Genomic DNA, 21,680 nt, shown 5'->3' on the forward strand with positions numbered 1-21,680 from the left:
TCAGAAGCTCTTTAAGTTATTCTGTCACCCTCTGCCCAATCCAGAGGTCTATCTACAGAGGGCTCAGAACAAAGTAATGATGACTTCAAATTCATCAAAAAGCCCAGAAAATTTTTCTTAAAGAATATGTCTTAGTATCAGGAAGCAGAGCCTGGTTGGAGACATGTGTGGGAAAATGGAGGGGACTGAAGGGTAGAAAGGCAGGAAAAAGTGTCCCCTGAAACTTATCTGATACCTTCCAGTTATGCCTAACCTTGAATCATAAGCCACCACTCAGCACCTATTCAGAAGGAGACCATCACCAGACCAGATGTCCTTGTTCTCTCTGCCACTGAGGGCATGCAGGGTAGGGCTGGGTGACATCTACCTGTGCATCAGAAGACAGTGGGATCCACTTCACATTCATGTAGCTATGCAGCAGGTGCAGTTTGACCTCCAGAGACAGAATTACACTGTGAAAAAGAGATAGAGAGAGAGAAAGTTAAAAACTTAACTGTGACCTCTAAAAAGCAAAGCAGCAGGATTCAGTTGGGAGGTAGGGTACAAGAGGGCTAAATGTCTGGGACTCTGACAGAATGGGTTTGAATAACAGCTCCATCAATTACTGGCTTTATGACCTTGAGCAAGTCATGCTGATGTCCCTGCAACTCAGTTGGGGTTGATAATGGGGACAGATAATACTATCTATCCTGCAGGGCTGTTGTGAAGTTTAAAGTAGTGTTTGGAAAGGGCCCACCACAGTGTCTAGAAAATAGGGAACACTTACTAAACAGAAACCAGTATTATTATTGTTGCTGTAAATATTATTTAGAAGGAGCTTCTGATACTCAGAGAACTTATTGTTAAAAAAGCTATAAATTCTGGATTTTAAATCAAATCCTCTCAGCTGAGTCCCAGTGGCAGGACCTCAAAAAAAGGAGGTATTGGGCAAGGAGCTATGAGTCGGAATCGACTCTGGCACTGGGTCTGGGGGCAAGGGGCAAGGGAGGAGCTTTGATATTTATACACTCTCCGCAGGGAAGCTGTGGAGGGAGGCAGGAGGAAGGCCAAACAAGCTGGGGGGTGGGGGGAGAGGAGGACAGGCAGTATTTTTCTTGCTGTCTGTTTAAATTCCAGAAAAGCAAAAACCTAGACTAGACCATTTTGGTCAACTATTTAAAGCCTCTCTCACTTGAGGGCTGGGAAAAGTATGGTTTGATGATTTTTATTTCCTGATCACTATTTTGGGAATTCTGGAATGTTTAATGGCAGGAACACTCTACTAAAGAACAAGTCTAGATCCCAGGATTCCTCTCCCTCTCACAGGGAGAAGGAGCAGCAGCATTATGCAAGAGTCCTGGTGCCCAACCTCTGTCTCTCACCTCTCCATCTTCCCAAAGAAAACAGAGCTAGGATGCGACCGTCTTGCCTCAGAGCTGGAGAAAATCCCCAGGAGACAGACGCTGTACGCTGTACGTGGAGGCAATCCCAGCTACCAAGTAAATGAGAAGACTCAGCCTGCCTCACCTGGCCAATCGGACATTGTCACTGTCATCTTTGCCCCAGTCCCAGCCCTTTCCAGGGTCCACGGCAAAGTGCAAGGGCAGCAGCTTATGCTCTGCATCTGTCAGTGGGATCACAGCTGGGGAGGGAAAAAACATGTCACCAAGGAGGCTCCTCAAGAAGAGAGGAAAGCCACTGAGCACAGACAGATTTTGCAAAAGAGAGGCAAAAATCATCCCATGGGTCTCAAACTGCAGTCATTTCTTGATTCTTACATTTGAATTATTCCTGGCATTAAAAACTAAACAGGCCTGTTTCTCCAACCACCCAGCATATAATTTCGGCCACTGATCTCCATGACTCCCCACTAGACACCTAACACTCAGTGATGTTCTTGCCAATTAATATGTACTCAGAGAATTCAAAATCATTGAGTTGAGTATAGCGAAGCATCATTTGGAAGGCCCGATGACCCTGACACACAAGCCCTTTACTCCAGAAGATGGAGAACAGGCTACCATGTTTTCTCCCAAACTTTTTTTTTTTTTTTTTAATTTTAAAACCCTGGTAGAAAGGTAGGGATAAGGGCTGCACAACATGAAGAGTGTAATCAATGTCACTGAATTGTGCATGCAGAGACTGTTGAATTGGTGAATGTTTCATTGTGTCCATTTTGTCCCACAATAAAAAACAAAATAAAACAATTCTGGTGTGTTTTCCAGCTTAGTAAGCCCGTGTCAACATGCACTGTCAGGGCTTGCATGTTACTTAATTCCTTCCTCCTATATTAGCTCTCATTTCAATTTTTCCAAGTGAAAATAAAGCAGACCAACAGACATGAGGCACAGACACTGACTCAGCACCTTGTTCCTTGGTGTTCTCCTTCTGCTCCATGGACACAAGCGCAGAAAAGTGGGCTTGATCGTAGGCAAGCACTAGAGGAGAGCGATGACACTGGTTGGCTGGGACCTCCAAGGGCAGATAGATGCCCCCAAAGGGAATGGGGGCAAATGCTGCAGGAAACCACAGAGATTATTATTAAGGCTATGCTGCTCCTTGCCTAGTAGTCAATCTCTCCACCCCGGTCTGCCAAATGAGTCCTCCCTTTCATTCGATCCCTGCTTAATAATTCTTTGCTAAGGCCTTGTCAATTAACACAGCTGCTTTATTCTGAATCACTTGAGAATTCTGCATTGTCCTAATTTATATCTTGTTTTTTTCCAAGGGTCTATATATCCCCTTTCCTGCCTTCCTCCCAGTCCTTAGCCCAAGGCTCTGAACGTAGGAGGTGCTCAGGGTAGAGTGATGACTGACCCATTGACTCACTCACCTTCCCCTCCCGAGTCCCTCAGCATTGTGTCTGCCACGACGACTATAGGCCTCCTAAGCACATGGGCAAGGACAAAGACATGGAACTCCTCTAGGCTTTCGTATACAGGCTCCTCTGAACTCTCCACCCTAGATTGCAAGAGGGGAGAGAAAAGAAAGGTACAGGGGGAGGGAGAAGGAAGAAAACAAAACAACCCTTGAAGACTAATCCTGTAATTTATTTGTTGAAGAAACTGGGTCATTTATCCTGCAGTTTCCCAAAATCTGGATAGGATACAATTTTAATTCCTTAGCACAGAACAAGACAAACCTTAGCATGGCACACAAAACCATGGGTTGTAGCCTCATCTATCATTTTATACCATGTATTCTATATAGCAGCAATATTGAATGACTTGTAGTTCCTAGACATACCATGCTATTATACATTTCTGTGCCTTTGCTATGGCCCCGTCTCCTTCCTTCTAACATCCTCTTAACACAGAGCTTTCTAGACACTGGGCTGTGGGGAGCAGAGAAGACTCAAGGAAAATGATTTCCTGCTCCCCCATTTAGCCATACGTACCCACCACAGTTGGCTCCATTGGTGCCTAGATGCATGCGGGGTTCACTTGAGGCAAGTTTGATCAGCTCATTCCATTCTTTCTGCCATTCGTCCTCTGTGTATACCAGCCCTGACTGTATGAAAGACAGGCAGGGGCACAAGGGAATTAGAGTTCTATATCCTTCTGACCTGGAACTGAAGCCGTCTGGAGACCACCTTCCAGCCAAACAACAGAAAAGCCCATAAAATAAACATCACCATCCAAGAGGAATGTGCTCCTTAGAACAATCAATTATAAAGATCAAAAGAGCATCCCATTTACCCAGAAGCAAAGCCGGGAAGGCAGGAAAAAGTAGACAATCAGGACGAAAGGAAAACAGGTAACCCCAGGTAGAAATGAGGAGAGTGCTGATACATTGTGGGGAATGAAACTAAGGGATGAAACACTTCATGTATAAACTAGCAAATATAATTTGCTTTGTAAACTTTCACCTGATGCACAATTAAAAAATAATAAAGCAATTAGAGTTCCAATTAGGTTCCAAAAGGTAATACCCATTCCAACTCAGGTTACCTCACTCCTGTTCTCTTAGTACTTGGTTTATAATTTGTACTACAAAGTCAAAGCTCTTCTCCCTTTTCCAGTCAAGACACACAAAAGAATAGTCTATGATCTCATTCACACTTCTTTATCCTCCATTCTTCCCCAACCCATTGCAATCTGGCTTCTGTTTCTGCCCTCCATCACCCTCCTCCCCCACCCCACCCCCACCACAACTTTACCTAATTCTGGCTGAGGACACCAATGATCTTCTAATTGCCAATCCAGTGGACTCTTCAGGTCTCACGTTTCTCAGCCTTTGTATAGCATTTGGTATCATTAAACTTTCTTCTTCAAATTCCACAAAACTACTTTCTCCTTCCTCTCTGTACTCTGCCCCATAAATATTATTGTTGTGTCCATGTTTTAGCCTTGTTTCCATCTGGGTGATCTCATCTATGGCCATGATCTAGTCTACTATCATCTATATGCTCATGACACTTTAAAATCCCTCTCCAGCAACCCAGACTTCCTCTTAAATTCTATATTCACATAACCAGCTGCCTACTGAAGACTGTCACCTCCCCATAGCTACCTCAAATTTTATAGTCAAAATAGAACTCCTGTCTTTTCCAAAGCCCACTCCTTCCTGTACTTCTATCTTAGTGAAGAGTACCAAATATCCACCCAAATACCCAACCTAGAAACAGGGAGTTAGCTAAGTCTCCTCCCCTTCTTTCTTCTGCCTGGAGCAGCCCACTTCCTGTCCACCTGGTGAACCATTTTTTTACCTTTTAGAACTGAACTCAAGTATTGCCTCATCTATGAAGCCTTTCTTAAATCTCCCAGGTAGAGCCCTCCCTCCCCAACTGCTATACAGACTTCTATCACAAAAGTCACACATATTACACTTTGTTACAATTACATATTTACATTTCAACTCCCACGGTTGTTGTTAGTTGCCCTTGAGTTGGTCCCGACTCACGACTCATGGCGGCCCCAAGTATGTAGAGCAGAACTCCACTCCTAGGGTTTTCAAGTCTGTGATCTTTTGGAAGCAGATCACCAGGCCTTACTTCCAAGATGTCTCTGAGTGGGTCTGAGCCACGAACCTTTTGGTTAGCAATTTAGTGCTTAACTTTTGTGCTACCCAGGGACTCCTCATCCCCACTATTACCCTGTTTTATGCAACATCCCCAGTGCCTGCTATGTGATCAATACTCAGTAAACATATGTTGAATGAAACTATAATTTCTATCAAAGGAGAAGGAGTGGTGGTGCAAGCAATTTCAAAATATTTTATTGACTTCAGCATGTATACGATGATTTGGGAGACAAGTTTATTTCACTAATTTACTTGGCTTATATTACTATTAAAATGAGTTGATGCTACTTGAACACACACTGACAGAATAGAAGGAACCACACTGGAAACTTGCGGGTCATCATGTTTTAGCTGATGAAGAAATTCAACTGGGGATAAAGAACTGCTGTGAGCACATTTTACTTTTTAATAATTAAAAAATGACAAAGTTATCATCAGTTTGTGAAATGATATTCCAAATATTTTTTTAATTAAAAATAAAATGAACAATGCCTAGGTTATATGTAGGGTGCTGGACACTCTGAAACAGGCATCCAGGAGGACTGTCTCCCTCTTCCTCTCATCTATCTCTGCTTCCTGTTTTTATATACACAGCCACTAGGTGGCAGCCTTCTAGCCTGAACATGTTCCCACTGGGGCTTTATCACCTATTTCAACACAACTCAGAGGGACCCTACAGGACAGAGTAGAACTGCCCCATAGGGTTTCCAAGGAGCAGCTGGTAGATTGGAACTGCCAACCTTTCGGTTAGCAGCCATAGCTCTTAACCACCACACCACCAGGTTTCCAAAATAAAGAGGCCAAGGAAATCAAAGCCAATTAAGTTTGGCGTTTGGTACTGTCTTAAAGAAGCTCCCAGTCCATCACCTACCTTCCCTCATTCCCACTCCCAAGATAGGGTATAATGCTACGAATTGGTCTGAGCTAGGACAATTAATGAGGCCACATTTTCAGTATTTGTGCTGAGCAAAGCGTTAAAGGAGCAAAAAGACCACCCCTTCCCTAGCCACTAATCTCTGTGCGTGGGATTTCCCTCGGACTTTGAGAGGAATGGGGTGGTTGACCAAGGATGGGTATTTCCGGGTCTCCTGGCTAAATACCATCTTAATCTCATCCCATTTCTAATAACCACGATAGCTTTAATAGCTAGAATTGGGCACACCTGTTTTATGAATGTTGCGATCATGTCTACTTAATAGCGAGTACGCGCTCCTTTGGCCTTTTCTTGTCTCTGAGGTGGTCAAACCTTAGGTTCAGGTGTGAAGTCAACAGTGAAGAAAAGAAGGTAAAGATGACTACTTATGTGGTTTGGGTTCGAAACTCTGAGCTGGCTCTAGCTCAAGCAAAAGAAGCTCCCCACAAGGTCCAGCCCAGCTCACCAGGGAGCCACACTGGGATTTGGCGGTAATAAAGAATGTAATTTACTTGGCCTTGCCCCTGTGCATTTATTTCTCACAAGAATCTTCTGGGGCAGATTGGCTGATCAAGGACAGGATTCTGATCTTAATGTCATCCTACTTTTAACAACTGGACTCTTTGTTTTTGAGAAAGAAACCTATCACATTCTATTTACACATTTTACATCTTCAGAACATGAAATTCTAATAACAAACAAAAATCTTAGTTCTATATTATAGCCAGTTATGATAGAGCAACAAAAGGTGAAAAGAGAAGAAAATGGGAGAGAAAAAGGCTTCTGAAGAGAATTTCTCAGATTCAGTGCAGAAATTTCCAGAAATACATATGAGGGAAAAAAATGGACATACACAAAGAACAGGGGAAGAGGAAATAGGGAGGCCCATTATCTCTAAGTAAGGTATAATGTCACTATTAAAGAACAGGGCTCAGCATACTTCTGCAAAGGGCCAGGCAGTAAATATTTTAGGCTTTAGAGCCTTATGCAACTACTCTACTTTGCTGTTGAGCAGAAAAGGTTACATACATAAACACATATGTAAATGAAGGGCAGGGCTGAGTTCTAATAAAACTTTTTTTTAAAAAAAAACAGTAGGTGGGCCAGATTTGGCCCACAGGCCACAGTTTGCCTGACCATGCTGAAAAGCACACACAATCTACTGTTATTTTCTTATACAGAAGCAGCCTCAACATTTGCTAAATCCTTGAGAAGTACCATTTAAATTCAATTGAACAGGTGTAGTACATTTAAAACATTTAAACAAACTAAAAACTGAATATATGAAAAATACCTCCAAAAAATTTTTCAAGCACTTACAGTTCTATCTAAGGGCTGAACACACAAGTTCTTAAAAATTAGTCTACCTTATCAAAGCAAAAAACAGTAATACAAAAATCTTACGGCACGGTCACTAAAGGCTTATTGAGCACCTATCAGGTGCAAAACATGATGTTAGATATTTCCTCTATAGGTCTCAGCTTCCCCACACCAGCTCTCGTGGCTGTATCAGAAGCTTTTTACCCTATGGTGTTATCTGCATTTTCTACAATTTTTGAGACTACGAGGGAAGTTATACCGACCTAAGCACCTGAAGATGTATTCCCACAGGCCCCCACTTGGGCATTCCTCCCAGGTAACTTTGGGAAACAAGGTGTCCCACCCAAGCTCCCCACCTCTTTATTCTGTTGGGTTTGCTGCCACCTCCAGCGCCGCTTCAGTGCTTCCTTCTCCACCCCCTTCTCCATCAGTGCATATAAAGCTTTCCGGAGCATCAAGTCACGATCATGAAAGCCCCACATACCTGTGACAAGAAAACATGGTGGTGACCAAGAGAGCAAAGGCACCTTACTATGACTCAATTCCACTTATTATGATACACAGACCCTGGCATGAAGGAAAACAACGTGAAGCCCAGAAACCCATGCTGTAGTTTAAAGAAGTACTCAATCAAGAAAAGATGTGGTTGACAGACTTTGAGCACTTGAAAGTGGGGGACAGACCATATTCAAACCCCTGACAGGAAAGCCTTGCTCCTGAAGCAAGTCTAACAAACTCAAATACAGAGTAACAGCAGATAAGATTGGTCTGGCACACAGTAAACAGCATCAGAGCTTGACGGATGGTTGCAAAACAGGGACCTTTTTTAAGCTAAGGCAAGTAATATATTGAGTTGTAAACAGATTTTATAAACAGGCTCACAAATGACTGCTGAAAATATATTTTATACACCAAAAGAATTTATTAAAGTAGAAAATACAAATGGGATATATATACTTCTGTCTAATGTCAAGGTTTAACTGAGTCCCACAAATGAGATTTGACTGAACAGCTTCCTTTCCACAGGAAAATGAAGAACGCCTTTCTAGACTCACCAAGGGAGGCTGCATGCAGGAGGCAGTTCCCATCTCCAGTAGTTGCCAAAGGAAGCAGCCTCTGACAGGTGGGGTCCACGCTCGCCCACCAGTTCAAACGCCCTGCAGAAACATGACAGTGAAGGAAAAGGAGAGAAACAGATTATCCACACTTCCCTATTCCTAAAACAGACTCCTCCGGGGAGCCTAGCTAGAATAAACTCATCCATTCTCAGTGCTCAGTTACTCTTCATAGCTTCTTCATATCCAGTCAGTCACAACCTGGTGAGCATGATGGGTTGGGTCTGTGATTCTTAGGCAGGAATAACTGTGCTCCTCCAGGGGACAGTTGGCAATGTCTGGAGATATTTTTGGTTGTCACAATGCCGGGGAAGGGGGGAGGAGGAGAGGTGCTACTGGCATTTAGTGGGTAGAGGCTAGGGATGCTGCCAAACATAATATAACACACAAGACAGTTCCAACTCAAAAAATTATCCAGCCCAAAATGTCAATAGCGCCAAGGCTGAGAAACCCCGGTTAGATGATGAGGCTAAAGTCATAGGCTCAAGTTCTGTGCAGACTACTTGGTTTGGATCTGGTCAGAAGACCAGTAAATACTGTAGCAACAAAGCTCTGCACAAATTCATCATTAGTAACAGAAAACAACTCCAAGTGTGTATTCACAGTGACCTGAGAGAATCATCTGCATGCATGACAGTCAGCCCATCAGCATGTAAATGGTGTGACTTTAAAGATATGAGCAATAAGACACAGCACATTAAACACCCAAAAAAATGAGTCTCAGTTCTGTGTAGTCATCCCACAATTGCCAATCCATTACTTACATGAGGACATTATTACATGAATGATGCTTAAAAATAACCTTAGTTTTCTTGAACTAACAAAAAGTTTACAGAAAGAAAAACTGGCCTATAGTCTTACTAGCCAGGTAACTTGCTTTTTTTTTTTCAAAATTAGAAATAAAGTATATGGTTAAAAAAAAAATCCAAAAAGTATAGAAGGGTACAAAATGAAAAATACAGAAGCTTTCCTTCAGTGCCCCACCTCTCCTCCTCAGTCTTCTTCCCATGGGAATTTTTTAATACCAGACTAGATTTCCCAGAACTCCCAACTGCCTCATTTCATTAACTAATTTTAAAAATAATTTGTGACAAACAATCGTAAAGGTAAATAACTCTTTTAGCAAAGGTGCATATAAATAAATGTGACTTTCAGGTTAATCACTTCCGTGTACCATCTACAGCACTGGTCCTTTCTGTTCACAAGCGTCTTCCGGAGCCAATTATAAGTAGTTTGTATTTTTTCCTGTGTTGATTTTTAGTATTCCTAGGCCTTTCATATTTATATCTGGTTTCCCTTCTGTTAGATACGAAATTTTCAGAGGAATGTGTCTAACCTATGTCCTTTCTTTAACTTCAAAAAGTGCCTAGCTCAATACATGTTTATTTGACTGCCGACTCTGACTGCAATCAGACCACACACTTAGACTAGAAGCTACTGATCAAGCTCAGCCCCTCCAATACTCCCTCTGTGTGGCTCCCCCTACTCGGAGAGTAGAGCAAAGAGCACAGGAAAGGAAGCACTCACTGACCTGCCTGTTCCAAGGCAACCAGCATGGACTGTTCAATGAGGTCTCTCTCTATGAAGCTGCGGAAGTCTTCATTGTACACAGTGAGATCTGGGAGCTGGAAGGCACAGATGGGCATTTCCAGGGGGTGCTCATTGCTCCCCCCACCCCCACCATTGGAGGAGACATGGGACCGGGCCAGGGAAACAATGCTGGAGCTGGCGTGGGAGATGCCCCTAGACAGGCGTTTTTCTGCAATGAGAAATAGAGTCACCTTAGAACATACACAGCCCACTTAGAGAACCCTCCACTCGTGTGCTGATGGTTACCTCTCCATGAGGTTTCCAGTCAGGGAAAAACAGAGTCTAACTGGCTTCTGAATTTCACCGTCTTCTCTCTCAAGGGAAATACAAGGAGAAATGTAGAAAGTGGTATTTTCACAGGCACTCACATTAGCACCAAATATACATTCCTCTTTCTACCTTTGTTTGAAATTTGCCTGACCTTCCTCTCTCTCTGACTCTGTCTTCTTCCACTTCTATTTCCCAACATGATAGAGATCCATTCATTTGGCTTGGTCATTGTTTGGTAGAAAGAAAAGAGAGTGAGGGAAATGAGGTTTCACAGGGCTAGATTTAAGCAAAGAATCTCTGAAATTTTTCAGGGTCTTGAGGAACATAGGAAAGGATTTCCACTATAACAAAATTAATGACAAATCTTACACATTCGAGAACTTGTTTATCTATCATCATTAACATCTATTTACATTATTTACTGCAACTTTTCTTAATACCCATATTTATCAGAAATGTAAAATGTCCATTTTGATTAAATGCTAACAGAGGAAAACACTAATAATTTCATTTGTCATTTGAATGCAAGGAACTTGCAATTTCCCAACAGAAATACCATTCTGATCATAATTTGCTCAGTATAATACTGCAATTTATTTCTATGGCTTGAGTCACATAATTATTAAGAGACATAACAGCTAAATGTCATGTTGGGCAACAATTCTCAATCCATAATAAACCAAGAGTTGTCTAAAGTTATCTACAGTAATGTTACTTTTTAAACTATATTTTTGGGCATTTAAAAAGTACCACATGCCCATGGTAAAGTATCAGAATAATATAAAAAAGTATATACTATTTTTTTAAAAAGAAGCTTTTCTCTCATTCAAAACTCTTGATCCCTTTCCCAGAGGCTACCTTTTATATCCTTCCAGAATTTTTTATGCATGCAGAAGCATAAAAATATCACCTTTAAAATCATCTTTTTTAAAGCATAAATGGGAATATATTACATACACTGTACTGAATCCTACCTTTCTCAATAGATTTTAGAGACTTTTCCAAAACACTACATCAAGCTCTACTTAATTCTAATAGCTACAGAGTATTCCACAATATGAACAATTACAATTTATTTAACCAGTCCTCTACTGATGGACATTAAAAGTTGTTTCTAAGCTTTTATTATTGTAAAATGATGCCACAGTGAGGATCCTTGTATACTGCAAATGTGTATGTGTGTTTATGTATCTAAAGTATACACACACACACACACACACATATACATACAAACAGGTAGTTCCCAACTTATGACAGGGTTCTGTTCTGACAATTCCATCAAGGTTGGTTCTGACGTAAGTCGAATACCTCTTTTCTTTTTTTTTTTTTTTTCAGTTTTCACAGGCTGCTCTATGGTAGGTTTTGAATAGTAACCCTAACACTGAACATCTGCGAGTGAACACCCGATGATGGTGACATCAGCAAATGATGTGCTGCTACACTGTACGTACGTAGTACATATTACTGATGATAAGATATACAAAAAAAGTCCTAAGTGTGATTCGACGTAATCTGAACACAGCATAAGTTGGGGACTACATATGTATACTATATACGTGTGTGTATATATATGCACACACACACACACATATGATAAATTCCTAAAAATGAAACTGCATTCTTAAATTTTGATAGAACTAACAAATATTAACATATTTTCCCCCAAAGAGGTAGGTGGTAATGATCCTTTCAATTCCATCTTTATGTATCCCATATTTCAACAATGAGATTGTTATCCTCCTTCCTCTATTTCTTTCGCAGTATCTGAAGATGGCCTTCATGAAGGGTAACACTCAAGATGAAGAGAGTCGATGACAGGCTCTAGCACCTGGATGAATTGAGGCCACCTTTTAATCAGCTTGGCTGGGGAGGAAAGAGAGGAGGAATAGAATGATCTCCAAAGGGCCACTAGACTGTCTGACTGCATTTAGCAGTGCCATCTCTCCCTATTCCTTATATAGAATGTCCCTCAGATACCCTAGTACCTTGAACGATGTCATCCTGCCGCTGCAGGGTGGGCCGGGGAGGACGAGTAGATTCTCTATCAGAAAACCCCTTTTCAGGGGTCCTGGGGCCACCACTCCCTTCACTAAAGGGTGGGGACAGGTTCCCGGCATGGACTTGACGTAGCTGTTCAAAATCACTGAGAGCTGCTCTCACATCCCAATTCTTTCCTGGTCAGGAGATAAAGCAAAGTGAGTTGGGTGCTGCAGAGTTTAGGGAAATCGAGTAAAGAAACATAAATATCACTCTAACTATGTTATCAAATATAGCAAGCACATACTCAGATACACTTCAATCACTCTCCTTTCCCTTACTCTGCTTTAGTTTTCTTCAGAACACTTCAATCTCAACTATTACTAATTTCTTTCTTTACTTAATTATTGTCTATCTCCTAGGTAAGCTTCATGAGCATGAAAACTTTGTCTTCCTTGGTCACTTGCATATCCCCAGCACTTAGAACACTACTTAGTACATAAAAGGTACTCAAATAAATATTTGGTGAATTTACTGAAAAAAGGAAATGCCATAAGTAAACAGAAAGGATTAAGCAGGCACTCCTTGTACTATGGGTTCATTTGGTACTTCAGATGCCCAGGAAGTACTGTTTAAATTGGCAATTTACTAAGACAAGGCTTTTCAAGGGTTCTTAAAACATTCCCTGATACGTGTCAGAGATGTGATTCCCCATCCTCATCCCTCCGAGAACGTGAACCTCCTCCAGAGCTTACACAGAGCCAGTTGTCATTAAAACGATTCAGATGTTATAGCTAAGCATAATCAATTGCTTTGCTCTGCAGAATGAAATATACTTTGTTTTTACTACCCTAACATATCCTTTTCTAATCCGTCAGGGCCCAAAGCAGCAAAAATCTGGGAGATAAACCAGTCACAGTATTTAAAGAATATTTAAGAGAAAACTTGTTTGAGGAAAAAAATCTAGAAACAAAATAACAAACTTTAAATTCAACTGGCTTAACTGAACAGATAGCACTAGAAACATTCCTGATGTATAATACCAATAACCATTGCCGTTGAGTCAATTCCAACTCATAGCGGCCCTATAGGACAGAGTAGAACTGCCCCATAAAGTTGCCAAGGAGCGCCTGGTGGATTTGAACTGCTGATCTTTGGTTAGCAGTCACAGCTCTTAACCACTGTGCCACCAGGGTTTCCTGATATATAATGGACACTGAATAAAACTCCTGACTAAAGCAAGAAAGAATGAATATGAAGTTCTTAAAACAAGGTCCTTCTTTTACTTCCATAGTGAAATATAATTATTTGAACCAAAATTTAAACGTATTTAATACCCTAATCATTGTCCTGATTTCATTTGTCATTATTTGAAAATACTAATTCACTTATTTATAAATATTTGTGAAATTCAGGCACAATGCTCGCTAGAAAACGCAACTGAAGCCAATACTCAAATTAAAAAAAAAAAACAAAAAACTGATCATATGATATCAGACTGGAAAGGCCCTTAGAGATCCACTAATCTAAAACCTCATTTTACAGATTTAGGAAGTGAAGCCTAGTGAAGTAAAGTGACTTGCCCAAAGTCACAGCTAGTTTGCTTCAGGGCCTAGCAGGACTCAGCCCAGTTTCCTAACTCTCAGGTCCAGAGGGGTTCTTAGCATAGATGGGCTTCAGGGTGTCCTAAACCACCTGAAACTGTATACAAAGTTATATGGTGTATGTGTTTTTTGGGGGAAAGGGCTGATAGCTGTCATTAGAGTATCAAAGGGAACTGTGACCCCCTCACCAGAAAAAATTAAGAATTACTACCTTACTGAAGATCCTAAATGATGACTTTGTCATATAGATTTATCAGTTGCTTTCTCCAGTTAAATTATTCAATAAACACTTACTGTTCAATAAATACCTCTCTCTGTTCTATTCCATCTGCCACCACCTTAATTTAATGCCTATCACCTAGTGTCCCACCTCAAATCCACTCTAAAGAATCTCATGAGATTAATTCTGATCATTTCAGTTCCATGATCAAAATCTTTAATGGCTTACCACTACCTACTTAATAAAGCCTACGCTCCTTTGCCTGACATTCAAGGCTTTCTGACCTAGCGCCAACCTACTTTTTCAGCCTTTTCTTTGTGCCTCAATTTCCTCATCTGTGGAAATGGAGATGATAATAAAAGTACCTACCTCATTGGGCTATTATGAAGATTAAATGAGTTAAAAGTACTTAGAACTGTCCTTGATACACAGAAAGCCTTAGACATGTGTTGACTGTTGTTGCTATTGTTTTTATTACTCTAAAGTTCCAGTGAAGCTGTACTAATCATCCACACCTGATGACTTTACTCCTGAACCATTACATTTACCATTTGTTCCAACTCCCTTTGCTCACTCTGCTCCAGTCACACTGGCCTCCCTGCTGTTCCTAGAACATGCTAAGTAAGACTGCTCCCACCCTAGGGCCTAACCACTGACTATTCCCACTGCCTGGGAGGCTATTCCCTCTACACATCTACACAGCCTACTGTTCATCTCCTTCAGGTATTTGCTCAACTGTCACATTCTTAACGTGGCCTACCTGACTACCCAGTTTGAAAAGTACCTGCCTCATCATTCCCGTTACTGTTTTTCATAGCATTTAACACTTCAAAATATACTTTATAATTTACTTAGTTATGTTTATTCATTGTCTCTCCCACTAGTATGTAAGGGCAGGGATTTTTGTTTGTTTTGAGAATCCAGAACAGTACCTGGTATATAGTAAAAAATATAGTAGGCACTCAATAAATGTTTGTTGAATGACTAAAGGACTTTTGTCCTAAAATCAATGCATGAAGGACATCTGTCCTGAGCATTAGATCTATATTTCTAATTGTCTGCTAGACACCTTACAATCAGGTCCTCCTAAAAATGAACATGTCCAAAACTGAATTTCCATCTTCCCTCCCAAATTAGCAATAGCATTACAATCCTTCCAGGCCAGAAACTTCAGTCATGTTTAGTTCCTTGCTGTCCCTCAGACCCGACTCGGCCTCACCATCCAGTCCATCGTCAGGGTTGGCTGTACCCCTAAAATATCTCTCAGATCCATCCTTTTTTATCCATATGTATTATCGCTGCCCCAATTTAAGTTCTTATAATCCATTACCTGGTATTTGGTATTTGGTATTTTGGGAGGAGGTTCTCTCTCTGGTCTCTCTGTTACTAATCTCTCCCCTTTCTAATTTGTTTTTTATATTACAACCAGAGTTAACTTTTAAAGGAAAAAGACACAGAGAGAAGGAGAATCAGGTCCCGATGATTTGACTTATAAATTATATTTTATTTTAAATCACCCACTTCTTGCTCTACTGCTACCATCACAGTCCAAGTCATTGTCATCTCTTACTTGAACTATGAGACTGGCCTTAACTGATCTTCCCACTTCTCTGGCCACCTTCCAACCCATTCCATACTGTTAAAAATTCAAATCAAATACCCTCCTGATTAAAATCTTCTACCTGCTTCCCACTGAACTTAGAATAAAATTTAAACTCTTTACCATGGCCTACAAAGACCTCACATATTCTGCTTCTTGCCTATCTGGCCAGCTTCCTACCACTCTTCCTATCTCGCTCACTTTTAGTTTCCTCAACGTGCTAATCTCTCTCACTTAGTACCCTTGTATAACCTTTTCTTCTGTATAAACACTCTTTCCTACATCCCTCTTGTCTTGCTGCTCCTACTAACCTTTCAGGGTTCAGCAAAAATGTCACTGCTTCAGAAAGGCCTCCCGGCACTCTAAATCTAAATTAGGTTTTTCTCTTAAACTCTGGTAGCATCCTCAACCTTTCCTTCATAGCACTTACTACCATGTAAAATTGAGCACGCAGTGGTTAAGAGCTTGGCTGCTAACCAAAAGGTTGGCAGTTTGAATACACCAGCCACTTCTTGGAATTTCTACGGGGCAGGTAGCTATTAGTGACCTACCAGGTAGCTATTAGTCGGAATCGACTCAATGGCAGATGGTTAGTTGTGTACATGAGTATGTTTGTGCCTGTATGTTAGCATGCAAGCAATAATTTGTAACCTAATTTGTTAATTCAGAGCCAAACTGTGAAACCAGATGGCACAGGTTAATTTCTCTGAGCCTCAGTTTTTTGTTTTTTTTTTAAGTGTTATACTGGGATAATCAAACCTATGTTTCAGGGTAGGTGTGAGAATTAAATAATATACGTCAAGTACCTCACACATACTAGGTGTTCAACACATTACAAGGGGAATGAGTAATGGTTAAGGGTTGCTTTATAGAAGAGGCATTTGAATTAAATCTGGAAGTGGGAAGATGATTTCAGGAGGATAATGGAAGCAAGGATACAGCAGTCTTAGGAAACAGCCTAACACGATGAGGGTAAGGTGACAAGTTGGGCCTGGCTGGAGCATGGAAGAGTGGGGAAAAAAAGTACAAGATGAAAATGAAAACACAAGTTATGGGTAAGGTCATACTGAATCAGTAGCTGGAATTTAAATTCTGATCTTCTGTTTCCAAACTCATGATCCTCTCACAGGTAGCTAAGCAAATGTCAGCCTGTCACACCTTGTTAAGGGCCACCAACCTAAAAAATAGCTCCTGCATGCTAAGAACTTGCCATTTCCCCCATAGGTGTGCCTGCTTGTGTCATTACACATTTTCTTCAACAAAAAGTATCTGTTAACAAAAGATCCTACAAACATGCTTTGGACCCTCCAAGGCCTTAAGATCTAAAACATTCATACATAGATGTATATACAGATTCAAGTAAGCAAAAGTAGCAAAATAAGAACATTAATTCATTCAACATACAATTACCCATGCAAATTAGGGCAGGAAAGAAACAAAACCATAGGTAATCCCAAATTCAAAAGTCATTTTTATATAAAGAGGAAGTCTTGGAGATCTACGATTATGCTTTTATTGGATGAATATAAAATTTCACTTGCATTCCCTGAGCACAAACTGAATGTGGAGAAAGCTACTCCAAAGGGTTCAAGGTGAAAAAGGATTTTAAATTTTAAAATTATGGTAGGTCACACGAAAAGATCATTAGAAATAACTGAAATGGAAGACCTGTCACACATAAAGTGGATTCCTGATCACGTTAAGTGTTCCGTAGAATCATCCTAACAATAAATATCACATTTTACCCTCTCTCTTTACTCTCCCTTAATGACTCCTTACCTTCCAGGAGATCTCGGGCCAGCCCTGGCTCTGCTCCTGTGGAACGGACAAAATCCGACAGGACAGCATCCATGTCCAGGGTCATGTGATCATTAAGTAGTTTCAGGCAGCTGGATGTAGGGAGGACATGGATCAAAATTCAGGCCTCCACCTGAGGAGGAAATAAACACATAGGCTCAAATTACACAACAGGATGATCACAGCCCAATTCAGCAGCTTCCTAACCAAACGGGGAAACTATCCTAGTTCATTCATTCCAATTAAATTAAAAAATAAACCACTTCAAAATTTATTATGGAAAGTAACATTTAACTTCCTAATTCCTCATCAGCATTAATTTCTAAACTACATTAACTGTAAAAACGTAATACTACTACAAACAATGCTTTTCCTCTACCGTTCTAGAATATTACATTTCTACCACCGGCTTGCTTAGCCAAACAAATGCAAAGCAGCAGCAGACCACCACTCTAAAACTAACACCCAGTGCGTCAAGTCCATTCTGACTCAGAGAGTCCATTCTGACTCAGAGCGACTCTACAGGACAGAGTAGAACTGCCCCACAGAGTTTCCAAGGAGCGCCTGTCGGATTCGAACTGCCGACCCTTTGGTTAGCAGCCGTAGCACTTAACCACTACGCCAATATGCACTATTCTCTAACGTGATACCTTGTTTATTTCCTTCCTGGTACTTGATATACTCTGAAATTATTTTAATTAGTTGCTGTCTGACCTCCTCCTCCAGGATATAAGTTCCTTGAAAGCAAGGACATTATGTGCCTTGTTCACTAATGTATTTCCAACATGTATCACTTGGCACACAGGACCTCAATAAATATTTGTTGAATGAATGAATGAAAACTAGACACTGGATAACTTCAGAGCTGACTGGTGTCCTGATGCTAGCAGAGGAAAGGAAAGGAGTAAAATCATAACTAATAATCCAGAACTACTCAAAATAAAAACAAGCTAGTCTACAGAGCAGAGTGGGGATCCCATAGGTTTGTAAGAAAAAAGTCAATCTTTGTCCACTAATTTCATGAACTGAGGAACATGCCTACCCCAAACATGCCTATTCCCCACCCAGGACAAATGACTGCCAAATAAGTGCACCTGAAAAATAGCTCTTCTTTCAGACTGGACTTTGCCGAAGACTATGTCCCTGACTTGACAGTCTGGCACCAAGTCACATTCCTCTGAGATTAGCAGTCCCAAATGAGAACAATCTCTAACCAAATTTTGCTACCTCAGACAGGTTTACAATTCTCTGTAGAAGAGGACTTGTTCAGAAAGTCACTAGGTACACACCTACCCTACCAAACCCACCAACCCCCTGCAAGAGATGACTGTCTCTTCAGAAACATCTCCTCCGAAATAACTAGAAGTCTAGGGTGACTCCCAGATACTTTTTCCTTCACACTTCCCTCTATTCCAGCATACAGTTTGTTTCGTGGTATGATCAGATCCTGATTTTTGGCATTCCTTAGAATAAACAAACAGTAAAGCTCTATGAGTTATAAAACCAACAGGTCACTAACTTGATTACTAAACACTGGATTTTTTTTTGAGGGAGGTGGCAAAGTACAAAGTATTCCTCTTGTACTGGTCTACTAGTACAGGAGATTCATGCATACAGGGACGTGCTTTATGCGTATTTGTAGCCCTAGCATCTAGCATAGCACCCACAACGCAGGAGGCAGTCAATACACGCCTGATGAATAGATGACTAAGTGAGCCTCCACATCGGCAGCCACCAAACCAATCAATGGGAATCTTAGCAGATCAGAAATTCTAGAGGACTTCATACCACATTTTTAAAGGTCTCAGTTTTAAAAATTCTTTTCCAAAGAGGCATCTACCATACTGTCATTACTCCCACTACCATTTTACCATATATAACATTTTAACCGTTACCTGTGAATTGCCCAACTAGTTGAGTGACTGGTCAAATTACTTGCACTTACAGAGTTTTGGTTATAACTTTCCAGGTTTAAAAAATGAAAAATTTCAGTTCATTACAGCCCCATAAGCTATGATCGTCACATTCTCTTTCAGTCTAGACTTTATTAATGTTTAATTTACTTCAGTTTCAATATCACAACTGTCAGAAAGTGCTAAAACATTGAGAATTTTAGCCTAAGATATCTCAAATTCAAAATGTCAAGTTATTAAATCAGTTTCTTAGACTTGATACTTAACAATTAAATTCTTTTAGAATTCACAGGTGAACAAATGGCTTTTCCTTCCGTAACACAAGCAAAGAGTCCTTCTCCAAGCCCATTTTAGTCACTGTCTTAGGTCACAGGAAATGATAGCAGCTCAAATAACTTAATCATATGAAAAATCCAAAACCAAGAGATAGCTACAAAATGAATTTCATTCTTCTCTCCAAAAGACATGCAAAGGAACAGTAAAACCACTTTAATAACTTTCTGCAAGAGAATGTGGGAAATATACAATAACCAAATAAAAAACAATTAGCAAAAAGGTGCTCAGCAGAAGACAGAAGAATTGATTAAGCCACAGGCATGTAAGCAATTTCCCAAACAGACACTGGCCAATGAGATCCATCAATGCATGGCATCACAGATCTCCCATGTCAACAGTTGGTCACGCATTTCAAAAAAGAAATTTAGAGGTCTGGCATTGTCTATAATGACTTTCTCATTAACTAAAATTCCAAGCACTAAACCAAACTTCTTGACAGCACAAGCTTGTATTTGGTATTTCCAGGTACATGCCATGGACTCCAACCTAACCTCACCCAACAGGTAAGGACAGCAGCTTTTGTTACATCACTACCAACACCTGGCTTGAGCTTCTCAAACTCCAAATGGGGATACCCAAGCCAATGACTAAAACTCAGTAACTTGGCTCTGTTCCAGCACACAGAGAGAGAGAAAGAAAAAAAAAGAAACAAAAAACACTTGCTTTCGACCTTTTAAATAAAACGGTGGTGGCACTCAGCATAGTGTATGGGCACGTAAAAATCCTCCAATCCTCCAAATGGAAGGAACTTTAGCAATTATTTAATCCAATGCCCAACCCCATGCAAGAATCCTAACAGATAAACCATCCAGTCTTCGTTTGAATATACGCTTTTATGGGGAACTAATTACTTTATCATGATGTCTATTTTGTCGGATAGCTCTAATTACCAGAAAACTCTTCTAAACTAAATCAAAAGCTGTTTGCTAACCCCCTTCTCCGTAACTTTCACACACTGGTCCTTAATCTTTTCTCTAGAATAAAATTTATTCCCAGGCAAGATGGAATTTTCAACGAAAACAATTAGCTAAAGCAGTTCTTTACATAAAAATTTGTTGCACATCAACACAGCAATGCTATCGTGAGCCAGCCAGTGGTCTTTATTTTACACAATCCTTCCCTATTTCAGTACCTCTTTGTACCTGTATTCATTCATAAATATTTGTATGCACATTTTCCATACGTTGGCCCTGTATTATAAACTCAACATGCTAAATAAATGTCTTGTTCAAAATTGACTTCTGCTGCTATCTTTGTTTCCCATCCTTACTTTCACTTTCATGGCCTCCTGAAGTGTTAACAGCAATCGAGAATAAAAACTAACAGGTTAATATCAAAGACTTTCAAAAATGCTATCTTATTATCAACAAAACTCCTGCAGCAGGTCTCATTATTCTCATTTTGCAAACGTTGTTGTTACTCGCTGGTGAGTCAGTCTGACTCACGGAGATGACCTTATGCATAACGGAACAAAATACTGTCTGATCCTGTGCCATCGTCACGATTGTTGGTATGTTTGAGTCCATTGTCTCAGCTGTTGTGTCAATCTAATTCACTGAGGCTTTTTTGCTGACCCTCTACTTTACCAAACATGTTGTCCTTTTCCAGCTATTGGTCTTTCATTGATGTGTCCAAAGTAAGCGAGTCAAAGCACTGCCATCCTTGCTTCTAAAGGAGAATTTTGATTGTGTTTCTTCTAAGACAGATTTGTTCGTTCTTCTGGTAGTCTATGGTATATTCGATACTCTTCACTCATACCACAATTCGAATGCTTCAATTCTTCTGTCTTCCTCTTTCACTGTCCAGTTTTCACATGCATATGAGGTGACTGCAAAGACCATGGCTCAGGTCAGGCATGCCTTAGTCATCAAAGTGACATTTTTGCTTTTTAAAACTTTAAAGAGGTTTTTTTGCAGCAGATTTGCCCAATGCAATACGTTGTTTGATTTCTTGACTGCTGCTTCCATGCAAGTTAACTGTTGATCCAAGTTGAATGAAATCACTGACAACTTCAATTCTTTTCT

General features: G+C 40.4%; 1 protein-coding gene across 6 annotated transcripts in view; it reads right to left on the bottom strand.

Moving 5' to 3' along the window:
* The window catches only part of OTUD7B (OTU deubiquitinase 7B), a 59,311-nt gene that overhangs the window by 2,937 nt on the left and 34,694 nt on the right, over nucleotides 1-21,680 (bottom strand). For 2 of the 6 annotated variants that reach the window (XM_049880313.1, XM_049880314.1), the window contains exons 2-11: nucleotides 17,390-17,540; nucleotides 12,195-12,383; nucleotides 9,881-10,108; nucleotides 8,290-8,391; nucleotides 7,591-7,718; nucleotides 3,377-3,489; nucleotides 2,813-2,940; nucleotides 2,346-2,495; nucleotides 1,507-1,621; nucleotides 368-452 (exon numbers count right to left, since the gene is read on the bottom strand). In XM_049880313.1, coding sequence (XP_049736270.1) covers nucleotides 368-452; nucleotides 1,507-1,621; nucleotides 2,346-2,495; nucleotides 2,813-2,940; nucleotides 3,377-3,489; nucleotides 7,591-7,718; nucleotides 8,290-8,391; nucleotides 9,881-10,108; nucleotides 12,195-12,383; nucleotides 17,390-17,474 — 1,323 coding nt within the window. In that variant the 5' untranslated portion in view covers nucleotides 17,475-17,540. The other 4 variants (XM_049880318.1, XM_049880315.1, XM_049880317.1 and 1 more) reach the window with 4 other exon arrangements.

This window comes from Elephas maximus, chromosome 3 (assembly GCF_024166365.1).
Source record: "Elephas maximus indicus isolate mEleMax1 chromosome 3, mEleMax1 primary haplotype, whole genome shotgun sequence".
Lineage (NCBI taxonomy): Eukaryota > Metazoa > Chordata > Mammalia > Proboscidea > Elephantidae > Elephas > Elephas maximus.